The following is a 15,479-nucleotide window of genomic DNA, read 5'->3' as shown; positions in this document are numbered from 1 at the left end:
ATCAGGGGAATGTGTACAGACATCCTTTCAATACTGTACAATATCATCTTATCAGGACTTGTTCTCACATAGTCAGGATCCACTTGCTATTGCAGTAAACCGGTCAGCTCAGCCTGCAAGCGTTGCCAATAACGACCTCAGAACGCCACGGTGAGGGGAGCTCGCCCTAAAGCAGTAATCCCTGTGGAAGTCGCCAGTATTTTAACACAGACGTCACCATCTTTTCAGCTCTGTAAATGATTGGTTAATGAACCCACTGCAAATGTCCGTCGTCATAATGTGATGATGGCAACTTGATCATGATTTCCGAGCAACGGTCTGCATGGCACAAGAGTGTGGAGCCAACATGGTGAATGGGAGCAGCTTTAACGGATCAACCATGTCTGAATAGATGTCTGGTGTACCACTTGGCTCATTTCTAGGAGCTCAGACTTTTTAGATCCTTCCTTTTATAAAGCAGCACTTTTTTTCCTTGATCATATTAATGTGTGTGTTATATATATAGAGAGAGAGATAGATAGAAGCATATATAAGGTGTTTGATATGGCTAGTTTAATGTAGCCTTCATTAATAAACAAGGAGTTAAACATTTATGCAGTGAAAACAATGCTGATTTCCAAATGATCCATGTTGCGTTTATGATGCGGTGAGATTGCTTTTCTTTTCAGCAAAACGTGTGCCTCTGGAAATGAGAACTTTTTTAATGAATAAGTATGTATATGTTTTGCATTTGTATTTGCATAATTTGAGCTTATTAAAACTATCATTTTGAATCGCTTGCAATGAATTAATAAATGATTGATCTGGATTTGACTGTGCTATGGATTTATTGGTCTTGTTTTGCACATTTCAGGATTGCTAAATAGTTTAGATGTCAGTTTAAAGAATCTTCCCTGAACTCAAACACTTAAGCAGTGAGTCTTTTCCAGCAAGCTTTACCCATTTACCTTTAGTTACCAATAATCCTGAGGTGTCATGTGACCATTGGACAGCCAGCTAAACATAACCAGGTCGGGCAGGTGGAGAAAGATCCACAGTATTTTGTATAGCAGTTTAATGTATACATGTATATCAATGCAAAGCTTAGGAACAATTGTGTAACATTAAAAAAGGAAATGTTTCATATCGGGAATAAAATACAGAGCAGGTAGTGTAGTCAAATCACACAAACATCAGATGAAACGACAGTCTACAACTTCAGACATTTTTGTTCATTTGTAAAAAAAGAAATAACAGTAACGACATTCCTAGCCCTATTTACATTCAGCTTAATATATGAATTTGAATGAATAAAGTATGATGCGAAGACCAAACAAACATACAAACAAATGGATCATTACTCTACTTTTTTCATTTTGTATTATCATATTATATGCCAGTTCTAAGAATGAACTGTGCAGGAGGGGTGCCATGGAAACGAACGGGTAATCACTTGCTCACAGCAGGCAGGGAGATGGACACCGTTTTGTGGTGGAATAGGCACAGGTTTCTGAGGAGAGGTCAAATGTTAAACTGATGAAACAACGCCCATATATAAAGGTTTTCCCCCGCTTATATAAAAGGGGAAAATCAATAGATAGATAGCTATCCTGTCTGTCACTAGATAGATAGACTATGCCTTGTCTGTCACTAGATAGATAGCTATCCTGTCTGTCACTAGATAGATAGCTATCAATAGATAGCGCCACAGCATGCCAAGCACCAAATCGGCAATTTGATATTTGAAAAGGAATGACGAATAGAGACCAAAACCGACCCCCCCTAACCGCTCTGCCTCCCATCCCTGTGTCTCCCCCGCCAGTGAGAAGGGTTGCCCCCCCGTTCACGTCCCCGTGGGGGAGCTATGAGAACGCTCCTGTGAGGTGACTTGAGGTTCTGGGAGGGGATCGAATGTGTTGTTGTCGGTGTGTGTTGCGAATGCCAGCGCGCGCTCGCGCGTGGCGTGAGTGGTGGTGTGTGGTGCGCTTTACCTCTATCCTTCAGTGACTCCAATGTAGGCCTGCAGAAAACCTCTTTCTCTGAACCTCTTCTGCCTCGTCCCCTTCTCCCAGCTCCTCCTCTTCCTCTCACTCTTCCTCTTTCTTCTCCTCGCTCAGTCCCTGGATTGTCATACAGACGGACAAACCTAGGGGGGGGGTGTAAACAACATCTTCATGCACCGTTTAGTGTTTATTTATTATAATTACATCATCATCACCATCACACCAGCCACATCATCATCATCATCATCATCACCAACACCACCATCACCATCACCACCACCACCACCACCACCCCAACATCACCACATCACCATCACCATCCCTATCCCCAACACCACCATCCCAATCACCACACCCATCACACCATCACCATCACCCATCACCATCACATCACCATCACCATCACCATCACCACCATCACCCTCAACAATACCATCATCACCATCCCACATCACCATCCCCATCACCATCACCATCCCCATCACACCCATCACCATCACCATCACCATCACCACCACCATCACCACCCCCACCAGCACCACCACCACCATCACCACAGCACCACCACCACATCACATCACCATCCACCACCATCACCATCACCACACCATCACCTATCACATCACCATCATCACCACCACCACCATCACCACCCATCACACCTCCACCATCACCATCACCACTACCATCACCATCACCAATCACCATCACCATCACCACATCCACCACCCCACCAGAACCCACCACCACCACCACCCCAGCACCACCACCACCATCACCACCATCACCATCACCCTCATCACCATCACCACCAACACCCCGACCACATCATCCCTACCATCACCATCACCATCCCTAATCCCCACCACCACCATCACCATCCCACCACCATCACCACCAATCACCATCAGCCATCACCCATCACCATCACCATCCCATCACCATCACCATCACCACCATCACCACCACATCACATCACCCCACCATCACCACCATCACCATCCACCATCACCATCACCATCCCCATCACCATCACCATACATCCCCATCACCATTCACCATCACCCCTCCCATCACCACCCCATCACCATCACCATCACCAGCACCATCACCACCACCACCACCACACCATCTACCACCCCACCAGCCCCACCACCACCATCACCACCATCACCACCACCACAAACCCACCACCACCATCACCACCACCATCACCCATCACCATCACCATCACCATCACCATCACCACCATCACCATCACCATCACCACCACCATCACCACCACCACCATCACCATCACCACCATCACCATCACCATCCCCATCCCCAACACCACCACCACCATCACCATCACCATCACCATCACCATCCCCATCCCCATCACCACCATCCCCTCACCATCACCATCACCATCACCACCCACCACCACCATCACCACCACCATCACCATCACCACACCATCACCACCACCATCATCACCACCATCACCATCACCATCCCCATCCCCAACACCACCACCACCATCACCATCACCATCACCATCACCATCCCCATCCCCATCACCACCATCACCATCACCATCACCATCACCACCACCACCACCATCACCACCACCATCACCATCACCATCACCATCACCACCACCATCACCAATCACCCATCACCACCACCACCACCACACCACCTACCACCATCACCATCACCATCACACATCACCATCACCATCAACCACCACCTCACCCATCACCATCACCACCACCACCACCACCCACCACCACCACCACCATCACCATCACCATCACCATCACCATCACCATCACCAACCATCACCACCACCATTCACCATCCCCATCCCCATCACCCCATCACCATCACCATCACACCACCACCACCACACCACCATCACCCACCACCACCATCATCACCATCCCCATCCCCATCACACAGACTTGATGTCCGGGTGCGAGCAGAGGTGGAGGGGGATGCCGTTGAAGTTCGTCGCCGCTGACGACGATGACGTGAGGCTGGAGATGTTGGAGAGGCAGTGAGGGAGGTATGACAGGCGGTTCTTGTGGATGAACCAGCGAGCGAAGCCTGCTCCAACACTACACACACAGACGCACGGGCACACACGACACCCACACAACACACCCACTGGGCGACACAATGGCCAACATACACACACACACACACACCACAGGTAAAGATGGACCGGCGCCCATCCTGTCTGTACTTCAGTCTATCAGATCTTCTATCTGGCTATGCATTATTTAGTTATTTGAATAAACTTGATTATTCTGTTGTTCATCATGAGTACACATATGCCAGATATTCTCCTCAGAGGGTTAGTATTGCATGGATATCATACAAAGACAGTGTGAAATGGATCGTATTTCGTCCATTTTAGTGCGTGCGTGCGTGCGTGCGTGCGTGGCTGCGTGCTGTGCGTGCGTGCGTGCGTGGTGCGTGCCCGTGCGTGCGTGCGTGCGTGCGTGCGTGCGTGCGGTGCGTGCGCTGCGGTGCGCCCTAGTCTGTGTCCTCAGGGAGGTCTGTCAGCAGTTGTTTACTCATGTCGAGGGCCTGCAGGCCGATCATGCCTGAGCACCGCAGATGGGCACCGTGGGGAACTTGTTCTCCGCAAGTCCAGGTGACCAGCTTCTCAGACTGCTCAGCTGGACAGGAATAGACTGTCTCAAACTGCAGGAAGATCATTTCATAGTCCATTTCAAGTACATGTCCTAAGCTGAGTACAGATCTGTTCTATATGCGCCCTTTAATATATATATCTGCCATATATATTGACTTTCAATGGGGAGCTGGGAATAAAGGAAAGGGATGGAATGATGGTCATGAACGTGCCGGAAGCATTTTTTTCCGTAAGCGTCACATACAGAAATGCAGATGAAGTCAACCACAACCGATAATCTCCACAGTGCATTTCAGTAGCTATGGTTAGCTATTCATGTCTTACAATGACAAACTAATATCCTTAAATTCTCAGTATATATTATACAGTTAATATATTATATTATACAGATAATCAGAACGAGTGGTATTCTCTCTCTCTCTCTCTCTCTCTCTCCTCTCTCTCTCTCTCTCTCTCTCTCTCTCCTTCTATCTCCTCTATATCTCTCTTCTCTACTCTCGTCTTCTACTACTCATCTCATCAACATCAAGGGCAGCTAGGGCCAGGTAGTTATACCAGTGCCTCCACCAGCTCCAGTCTCCTACGAGTTTTCAACCAGCCCCCCCAGTTCCGGCAGCGGATTTTGGTCAGGCGGTTATCGTTAGCCATTTAGCTCCTTTAGCCTGGGGCAGCTTCCCTAGGGAGAGACATGAAAGAGGGCAGTCGGGACAGCAAGCAGACCTCCTATAACAAGATCAGAGATAAGGGGACCAATAAGTGACTTTCTAGTCTACTGCTCTACTGCTGATGACATTTAATTGTTCATGAGCATATTAATGCTCTAATGATCTGAACAATGAATTAGCATAGGAATGAGAGAATATAAATAAATAAGTCCCTCAAATTAAGCTTCATCGACGTCCCTAAAACAACTATTTAGATGACCCTCTGCCAGCACTGAAAAGCAGCCTGTTAGTGGAGGGGGGAAAGCAGTTAACCCCAAAGACAGACGAAGCGCGAGGGCCCCAGCGGGTGTTGACGCAAGTTGATTACCACCCAGTGCTCTGAGTGTCAAAGTGAGGAAATCCAATGACGGCGGGCAAACGGCTGCGTAACTATTACTCTCTTAAGGGATACCAAACGCCTCGTCATCTAATTAGTGACGCGCATGAAGGTCGACAGGACAGACCTATCATCGGGGGCAGCTGCGCTGAGGGGCGTTCTTGGGCAGCTGCAGTTGGTGAGCTGCTTGAAATACGAACAAGGAAGTCTTGGCAGGCGGCTGATCCTGGTAGAGCGCACCATGCCACTCCTTCAGGTAGGGACATCCACTGCAGCTCCGCTTGGGAACTCCTGACGGACGGACACATAGACAGGCAGACAGGACTGGAGGAAGGGTCAGTGGACAGACAGGCGGAGGACAACGTCCAGCAGTCGTACATGGTGTTAACCTCTAGAATACTGTGGAGACTTACAATTGATTGATGCCCATAATCTATGAATGATAATGATCCATACTCAAATCTGATTTGAAACATTTTTTGTCCAGTGAATAACCATACATCGTCGTATTGCTGCATCTGTAATGATTAATACATTATATGCAGTACATTACAGTACATTACAGTACATAAGGTCACAGACTGTAGGACACTTTAAGCTCTTGGTAAAAAAAAGCTCAGAAAGATGTTTTGGACCTGAACATCATGGTGTCAATGGACACACTCGAGTGATGGGTCCGATGGTACCTTCAATGTTCTCCTTCCAGCCTGAGAACCAGTCTGTCCCTGTTCACCCCTCGGCGCCTGGATACAGGAAGGGAGACATAGACAAACAGACAGACAGACCGACAGGTGGATGACAGATAGAAAGGGAAGAGAAAGACTGACCAGACAGGTGAATGACAGATAAACAGGTGAAGAGACGGACAGATAGGCGACAGGTGCATGAAGACAGAACGAGGAAGAGAAGACAAAATTGAATAACAGACAGACAGATAAAGAGACTGACGACGGGTAAGAGGACCGTCAGACAGGTAAAGGACACAGACAGGTAAAGACAGGGACAGACAGTGTGTAGTGTACCAGCGAGCTGTGGGTCTGTGCTGTCGTCCAGGAGCACGTCTCTGTCGAGGTAACGATGCAGAACATCCACCTCTCCGCCCCGCAGACTCTTACAGTGCACGCCGGGTACTGCCACTGCTGGTTGATCCTACACACACACACACACACACACAGAAACACACACACACACACACACCACACACACAGACAGAAGCAAACACATACGTACATACATAGTGTATGTATGCACACACACACACACACACCACACACACACACACACACAGATCCGCATAAACACACACACACACCAGCGCATTCACACACACACAAACATGTGAGTGAGCGGGCGAAACCTATAGCACACACCAGTGTGAGCACACAAGCACACACACACACACACACACACACACAACACACACACACACACAAACAAACAAGCTCACGCACACAACACACACAACATGTGAGTGAGCGCGCACACACACAGACACACACACACACACACACACAACACACACACACACACACACACACACACACACACACAACACACACACACACACACACACAAACAGTTATTGCCATCCAACACAATAGACACATTCCCTATGATGTGTCCCTGCATGTGTTTATAGGTCATTACGGATGTGTGGGTGTCAGAGGAATGTCCTGCTCCGGTCCAAGTGTACGACACGCTATTAGCAGTCACAGCATGACCCAGACATCTCCCAGCAGCCCTCAGGCTACCGTATTAATAGCTCGGTGTGTTTCATATCAGTCAGAAAGAATGTCAGAAGTCATTGACATAATCTTAAAAAAAAACAACAACAACAAAACGAGGGTTGAACAGTTGTTAGGGTGACCCTGTGGGTTTTTGGGCTGGTTTGCACGGTTACCTCGCAGCAAGAAAGTTGTTGGTTACAATGCCGGGGGGAGGGGACTTTTCTATTTGGAATTTGTATGTTCCCCTGTGTTCACATGGGTTTCTGTACTGTGGGTGGGAGTAGGTCCTAGGGTAGTTGGTGCAGCTCCTAGTGCTGTAGGTGATGGGGTTAAATGCAGAGTCCTCCATTTCCTTCGGGATGCATTGTTCACGCACCTTTAATTCACCGGCCAGATGAAGCAGGCTAACTGAACCAATCAGGGAAGAGGTTGTTCAGAAAGGAGCCAGGAGGCTATATTATCCCAAATGAGCTCATACAGAGGAAGGTGCGGAGTCAGAACCTTCTCCTCACGATAGCCGACCAATGGCTATGGCTTTTCTATCTTCAAAATAGGCTCAGTGGGGCACAGGGCTCCGCTAAGGAATCAGCTTGAGAGAAGTGGGCCTCTCTTGGATGGGGGTCAATTTGTGGCTCTGCGGTGAGTCTGATGACACCCCACAAGGTCCCTTCCAAAGAGCTTCAGCTAAACAAGAAGTGGGTGGGGTTGGGAAAGGTCAACCAACCAATCATCATCAACCCTTGACCAAACCCCTTAGGATAATTGTTCGGGTGGTGTCACACAATCTATGGGAAGCAATGCAACTTGTGTAATACCCTACAACTTTTTGGTTGATGACAGGTTAATCCCTTCTTACATCACCCGTAACCAACCTAGCCACTAATTTGGTGCAAATCCGTGCTCCCCTTTTGAGATATTCAGATATTCAAAAACATAACTTCCCTGCCAGAAGGACAGTAGTATCAAATCAGACTCCAGTTCCAGCTCCTGAATGCTCTTTATAGCATTAGTAAACAAACAAGTGGCACAGTGAGTCAAAGCAGCCAGGCGTATCTGATCAGCCTATCTATTAGGTATTTGTTTAAAGCAAAGCGATCCATGCCCTCTGGCTCAGGAGGATTAGAACCCTACACTGGCGCTCAATCTGCAGCATCCTCATGGTCCTGCCCTGGAGGCTGATACACATGGCTCGACTTTGGTGACCAGGACATCTGAAGATAAATCCACGAGTACTGTGTATGCTCAAGTTCAGTGACCTAGGCAGACAAGTTAGGGCCTGTGTATGGCAGACATGTTGGGGTCCGAGTTAAGGCAGACATGTTGGGGCCTATTTATCTGTAGACCTACTTGACCAGAGCACTCTTCTCCACTCTCTCCTTCTCCTTCTTCTGTCTCTGTTTGTACTTCCGGGTTCGTACCTCCCAGAGACTGCGGAGAGAGCCCAGGTCGTAGACGGGCACCCCAAGCCTCTCCAAACGCATCCTTACTGCAGTGGAAAAATATTGAGCCGTAGCCACATCCTTTAACACCGCTATCAGCCTGTTTTAATAGTAGGACTTTGTTGAGATGGTTCATGGTCTCATGGTTATCATGCATTCAGATCGATAGCAAAGGCCTTCCGCCAGCAAATACATGAGAATCACGGGACAATCACAGCACAGTTTGGAATAACTCACACTCGAGGCTGTACTTCCTTTGGTCTTCAGAAATACCCCTGCTAAGTATGAAGTGGATCGGATTAAAGGTTTTTTAGGTAATTAAAGCACATATATCCAAAAACATTCATACAGAACTTCTCTAATTATAGTAAGATGTTGTTATATGTTCTGTTGTAAATGCTGTTCCTTTTGATACTTTGTGTTCTGTGTTAAGTTCTTTAATAATAGTTACATGTTTAAAGCAGGATTTATACTTTGAAGGACCAATATGCGATGTTTCTATAAAGTAATTAAATCAGAATTGGGAAATCACTCCATAATCCTATAATAATTCAGCAGCTATCTCTCAATCCGAGGATTCTGCAATAAAAGGTTTTCATTGATTCTATTCTAAGAAATGTTTCAACAGGCGGAATGTCTCCAAACCGTTCCGGATGGCCCTTTGAATTATATTGGTAAAATACAGTATAGATATCAATACCTTTTAAACAGCTGACTGAAAAAGGAAGGGAATATACCAAAATTAAACTACTTAAACTAACTATTAAACTATTTTCTTATTTTTATTTATGAATCCAATCTACGCGTCTAGACAGAGATAGTTGGAAACCATGAGAAGTGAAGAATACTGTAAATAAATAAGACAATTTGTCCATTGTATAGCTTGCAGCTTTCAAAATCTATTTGAACTTGAAAGCTTCATATTATCGCATGTGGTTTACAATTCCTGGTTGGTTTCTTTGTTGTTTCCTTGTGATGCCTTAGTTGATAGGTATGTATCGACTGTGAAAACAAACTTCCTCTGTGAACAAATAATCTGAATAACTAGTTAACACTTGTGGTTCATCGTTATCATCCCATTTCAGAATAGAAACCATTGTAATCGTCTATTTCAGTAATGTAAACACATTAATGCATCTTGAAAGTGTGGACATCTTTTCAGAAAAGCCAAACTCTCTGTCTATGTGGTCCTCTTCATACCCCACTACCCCCCCCCCCCCCCTGGTCCTCAGCACCTCCTCATACCCCACTACCCCCCCCCCCCCTGGTCCTTAGCACCTCCTCATACCCCCCCCCCCCCCCCCCTGGTCCTCAGCACCTCCTCATACCCCCCCCCCCCCCCCCCCCCTGGTCCTCAGCACCTCCTCATACCCCACTACCCACCCCCCCCTGGTCCTCAGCACCTCCTCATACCCCATTCCCATTAACCTCCAGGGCACCAATACCTCTTCATACCCCACACCTCCTGGGCATTAGCACCCCGAGGGCATCAGCTCCTCTTTCTGGGGCCCCCAGTTGACAACATCCTCTCCATTTCTAGGCCCTGATTAGAGGCCACTGAAATAGGTTCTAGTAGTAGTAGTACGAGCCGTTTGTATATGCACTAATACTAATACTAGTATAATAATTATTCGATACGTAACAAGAACAACTGGAAAACTACTAAAATAACGTAACAAAAAAGATTGAACTCATTCAACACACACCAGTGGCAGAAAACCTTCAGATTCCAGATAGAATCTGTTGCATTGAGAGGGTTTAGTCGTACTTGGGTTAGTCAGTCAGCTAGATCTTACCTGCAAATCCAAAATCAACTGAGGAGGTCGTTCTAGTGCTTTCAGTCAGCGTTCACTAACTTGTTTATTGAAAACGTGGAGTTATGAGTCCTGCGTCGGAGTGTGTTGGGGTATTTCAGTGACCTACCGTGCTATTTTTACCCAGATGACATGTGACCCCGTGTCTCTGTTGTGTGTGCATGTGAGACAGTAGCAATATACCCTGGGGACTATAAAGATGATCCTCCCCAAACATATTCTCACACACACACACACACACACACACACACACACACACACACACACACACACACACACACACACACACACACACACACACACACACACACACACACACACACAGACACACACACACACACACACCCTAGCATCAACCGTTATGTTAGATGTGATGTTTACTTGTGGTTGCCTCTGGGTACGACAACTGTCCACTACTGCTAGAAACCGTAGTTGATATGTGTCCAATTTATTTAAAAAACTAAAAATAGAAACCAATATAACAGTTCCAGTGGATGGTGGGTAGAAATGTCACCTGACCGCTGAGTGATGACTATACATAGACCTCTGAAGAATAAGTCCCGCCTCGAGGCTCCTGGTTCCATCGGTCAAATGTCTATGGGAAATAACATGTTTTTTTTTAATGATCGTACATAACGATAGTTATGTTATTATAACTCTAGTTCTATGATTGTAGGCGTAGCCGTCTAGGCTTCGCCTTATGGCTTGTCCCGTGCGCGCGCCCGCACGCGCTGAAAATTCAAACTATGCACCTATCAGCGTGGGCACCGCCCACATTTCCCACGGTATCGTGTCTATATAACGCGGTGTATACCGTCGCTCATCCTCCACGCTTTTCTTTCAGCATTTGGAGGGTACAGCAGGTGGGAAACTAGACGGCTACGCCTACAATCATAGAACTAGAGTTATAATAACATAACTATCGTTCTATTTCATGTAGGCTACGCCGTCTAGGCTTCGCCTTATGGGCTAAGGTGAAGCTGCGAGCGGAGCCCGATCAATGTACTCCTGCTGGACCCCAGTCAAAATGACCTAAGTCACCAGAACACATTAAGACTCAAAAGGCCAAGGAAGTGTAAAACACAACAGCTTTATAAAAACTAATTCCTCCTAGATCAAGCAACGCAATGATCAAGGGAGAAAAAAGTGAGTCTGTAAAGACTCCGGCTCTATTCCGTGCTTCATGGAACCCATGAAAAGGAAAAGAAAACCAGAGCAACACGGTTTCCATTAGGTCCGCTACCACCGGGGGCGGAGCTACGGAATTCGGCTCTCCAATAATGGGACTCTCTCGGCCGTTTCTTATTTGAAGAAAACGGCGGGAGTGCCTCACTGGTAAACAAAACCACCAGACAATTGGCGAGCCAATAGAAAACCCCCTAGCCTGTTTTTCATTTGAAAAAAGGTGGGAGAGTAAGAGACTGGTAATCAAGACCAACTCGCCAGCCGGCGAGAGGAAATCCAACCACGCCGCTTTAAAGAACATGTCTATATTCTTAAGCCGTAAAAAGGGGTCCCGGACTCTAGCACAGAGTTGCCGAGTGAGCCCCTGGACATGTCTAACATGTAAAAACGGACAAAGAGGCCGAGGGAAGACCAAGACGCAGCCGCGCAGATGTCTTCCACCGAAACGCCCTTGAGTAGAGCCGTTGAAGCGGCCACGCTCCGTGTGGAGTGAGCTTTAACGCCCAACGGTGGCGCCAAGCCCTGCCGAGAGTAGGCTAGGCAAACACCCTCACATACCCAGCGAGAAAACCGCTGCTTAGAGAGAGCGCGGCCCCTGCTAGCGTCGCTATAACACACAAACAACTGTTGTGTGGAGCGGAACGCTGCCGAGCGATTCACGTACATAGCCAACGCCCGAACCGGGCACAGGAGATGCAACTCAGCCTCCGCCTCACTAGAATGAGGCGGGGGGTGAAAAGCCTTAAGCACAATATCCCTCGACCGAAAAGAACTATTAATGTTCTTCGGGAGGAACGCAGGATTAGGTCTGAGCAACGCGAAGGAGCTGTCCTCGTTTAGCAACAAGCAACTCGGGCTGACAGACAGAGCGGTTAGCTCACCGGCCCGCTTGGCAGAAACCAAGGCCAACAAGAGCGCCGTCTTAAATGACAGGGCATCCAAAGGGGCCTGGGAGAGAGGCTCGAAAGGATCCCTGGACAATCCGCGCAACACGGTGGGGAGATCCCAGCGTGGTGTAAGCACGCGTGAAACAGGCCTAACCCGTCTAGCCCCACGCAAGAATCTCTTGACCAGTGGATGGCTGAAGATCGGTCCACCATCACAGCCTGCATGGCCAGCCGAAACGGCTGCCGCATAGACCTTGATAGTGGAGAAAGCCAAACCTTTTTCCAATAAGTTTTGCAGAAACGAAAGCACGCTTCCCACCTCGCATTGAGATGGGACAGCGTGGTTCGTCTCACACCAATTAGAGAAGGCGCACCACTTCGCCGCATAGAGGGAAGAAGTAGAAGGCGCACGAGCACTCTGAATAGTGTTGATAACCGTCTCAGGCAAACCTTTGCCCTGCAGGATCAACCTCTCAGGAGCCAAACCAACAGCCGTCCCGAGACATCGGGCTGGTGGTGCACCGTCCCGTGGGCCTGTGAAAGCGCATCCGGCCTGAATGGTACTGGCCAAGGCGCCGACCGCGAGAGCGCGGCCAGCTCTGGAAACCACAGAGCTGAACGGTTCTCCGGGGCCACTAATATCAGGGACAGTCTCTCCTGTCTGACCCGTTCCAGAAGAGGAAGGATCAGCTGGAGCGGGGGAAATGCATACAAGAGAGCCCGCGGCCAAGGTGTGTGTGCCAACGCATCTACCCCCAACGGGGGAAGATCCCGAGGGCTGAGGGAGAACCACCACCTGCAGTGCGTGTTCTCCCGGGACGCGAAGAGGTCCACCTGCGCTGTCCCGAACCTCTGCCAGATCAATCTGACAATGTCGGGATGTAACCGCCACTCGTCTCGGCGGGGACCGCCTCGAGACATGAGGTCCGCCCCAAAGTTCTGGGCGCCCGCGATATGCAGGGCTCTCAGACTGCGGAGATACTGATGAGCCCAAAGCCAGAGCTCGACCGCCTTTCGGTGGAGAGCAGGGGAGCGGACTCCTCCCTGTCTGTTGATGTACGCCGCCGCCGACACGCTGTCTGTCCTGATCAGAACGTGGCGGCCGCGCACCAGGTGAAAGAAATGCAACAGCACTTTCCTCACTGCGTCGAGTTCCAACACATTTATGTGTGCTGTAGGGGGCGTGCGCCACTCGTCTCCGACCGAGTGAGAGAGGCACGTTCCTCCCCAACCCGTCAACGAGGCGTCCGTGAAGACCACTACGTAGGACGCCACCCTGCCCAGTGGAACACCCTTGAGAAGGGCGGAGGGTCCTTTCCAATATTCCAGGTCTGGCGACACCGAACGGGGGACGAGGAGCACCCTGAGCTTGTGTCGCCTGGGGTCCAACCGTTGGCGAGCAAACCACCGCTGGAGTCTGCGCATAAAAAGCAGACCCAGAACACGCGAAGATCCAGAATAGGTCTAATTTCCCCTGACTTCTTGGAAACCAGGAAGTAGCGGGAATAAAACCTAGGTGAGACTCGTGGGGGGGAACGACAGTGATGGACCCCTTTACCAAGAGACGTGCCACCTCTGCTGCAAGACCCGTGCTCGCAGCCGGGTCCCGTAGCGTGGTCTCCACCAACCCCATAAAGGGTGGGGGACGACGCTTGAACTGTATGGGATGGCCCCATCTCAACGTGGTGTCCAACCACGATGGCAGAACGCACCGCTCTTGCCAACACGCATAGCGGTTGGAGAGAGGGTGAGCCGACAGCTGAGGAAGACCGTCCAGGAATAACCCGTATTCCTCTGCCCCTACCGCCTCCACACTGCGTGTGAACCATGGGGGGCTCCCCATGAAAGGGAGGAGGCTCAGCGAGCGTAGGAGACGTACCACAACTAGCAGTTGTAAAAACAACGAGCTGTCTAGACGTCGCGCTCGTGCCCGCTGAACAGGGAGCGAGCCGTCCGGCCGCAGCACCTGTCCGCAGGCTGTAGCCACAGCGCGCGGACCCATCTCCTCACCTATAATGTGGGGAACCAGGAGACCGGTACAAGCGGCCGTATCCACGGGCTCGTGCAACGAGTCTCTGATCCGTCCACGAGGCTCCAAGGGACGCCGCTTCTTAGAAGCAGGTGAACCAGAGGCCATGTGAACACGCCGTCCGACCGCCACCCTACAGCCACAGGGCTGAGAGGGGGGAAGAGGCAACATGGAGGAACGCACCACAAGCGTAGGACGCAGGTGGCCTGAGGAATATCGCTCTTTAGGTACCATGTAGCCTACCGCTGTTCGGCCGAACGGTCTTTACTTTTTCTTTTCTTTTTTTAATAGGGAAAGAAAAAGTAGGAGCAAGCTTCCGGAACTTACCGGTCCGTGGCGCTGCTCTACCCGGCTGCTGCGGCACCGGGGCAGGAATCGGAGGCGGCCCCCTGGAACACTGGGACCGGTCTGGACCCCGCCTCCTCCCAGCCTGCTGGTGGGAGGAGCACGTGAGAATCGCCCCGAACCGGGAACGATTCTCACGGACTGACTGCTGGTGCGCGAGCACCTCGGAGAACCGGGGACCAAATAGGCCATCAGGCGCTAGTGGACCCTGGACGAGGCTGGCCCGCTCTCGTTCCTGCACCGCAGTGTGGGAGAGCCATATGACCCTTTGAATCATGGTAGCCCACGCCATATGCCGGCCGGCCGAAACGGCTATCGGCTGGCATAGCTGGAGGATGGCGCTGGAAAAAGCGGGAAACCGCCAGCCATCTCACGGCTTCCTC

General features: G+C 49.6%; 1 protein-coding gene across 1 annotated transcript; it reads right to left on the bottom strand.

Moving 5' to 3' along the window:
* Nucleotides 1-5,800: 5,800 nt before the first annotated feature.
* Nucleotides 5,801-10,798, bottom strand: LOC130384920 (leucine-rich repeat-containing protein 2-like). Its single transcript, XM_056593321.1, has 5 exons — nt 10,633-10,798; nt 8,745-8,883; nt 6,693-6,819; nt 6,404-6,413; nt 5,801-5,961 (listed from the first exon to the last, which is right to left on the bottom strand). Exons 2-5 carry the CDS (start codon nt 8,876-8,878, stop codon nt 5,801-5,803), a joined length of 432 nt encoding a protein of 143 aa, XP_056449296.1. The 5' UTR covers nt 8,879-8,883; nt 10,633-10,798.
* Between the last annotated feature and the right edge of the window lie 4,681 nt (nt 10,799-15,479).

Source organism: Gadus chalcogrammus, chromosome 6 (assembly GCF_026213295.1).
Source record: "Gadus chalcogrammus isolate NIFS_2021 chromosome 6, NIFS_Gcha_1.0, whole genome shotgun sequence".
Lineage (NCBI taxonomy): Eukaryota > Metazoa > Chordata > Actinopteri > Gadiformes > Gadidae > Gadus > Gadus chalcogrammus.
This window is presented reverse-complemented; position numbering and strand designations above follow the sequence as displayed.

Coding starts and splice junctions, on each gene's coding strand:
- LOC130384920 (XM_056593321.1), bottom strand. CDS start 8,878: ATGCGTTTGGAGAGGCTTGGGGTGCCCGTCTACGACCTGGGCTCTCTC. Junction 6,820..8,744: donor GAGAAGAGTGCTCTGGTCAA/GTAGGTCTACAG, acceptor GTGTGTGTGTAG/GATCAACCAGCAGTGGCAGT.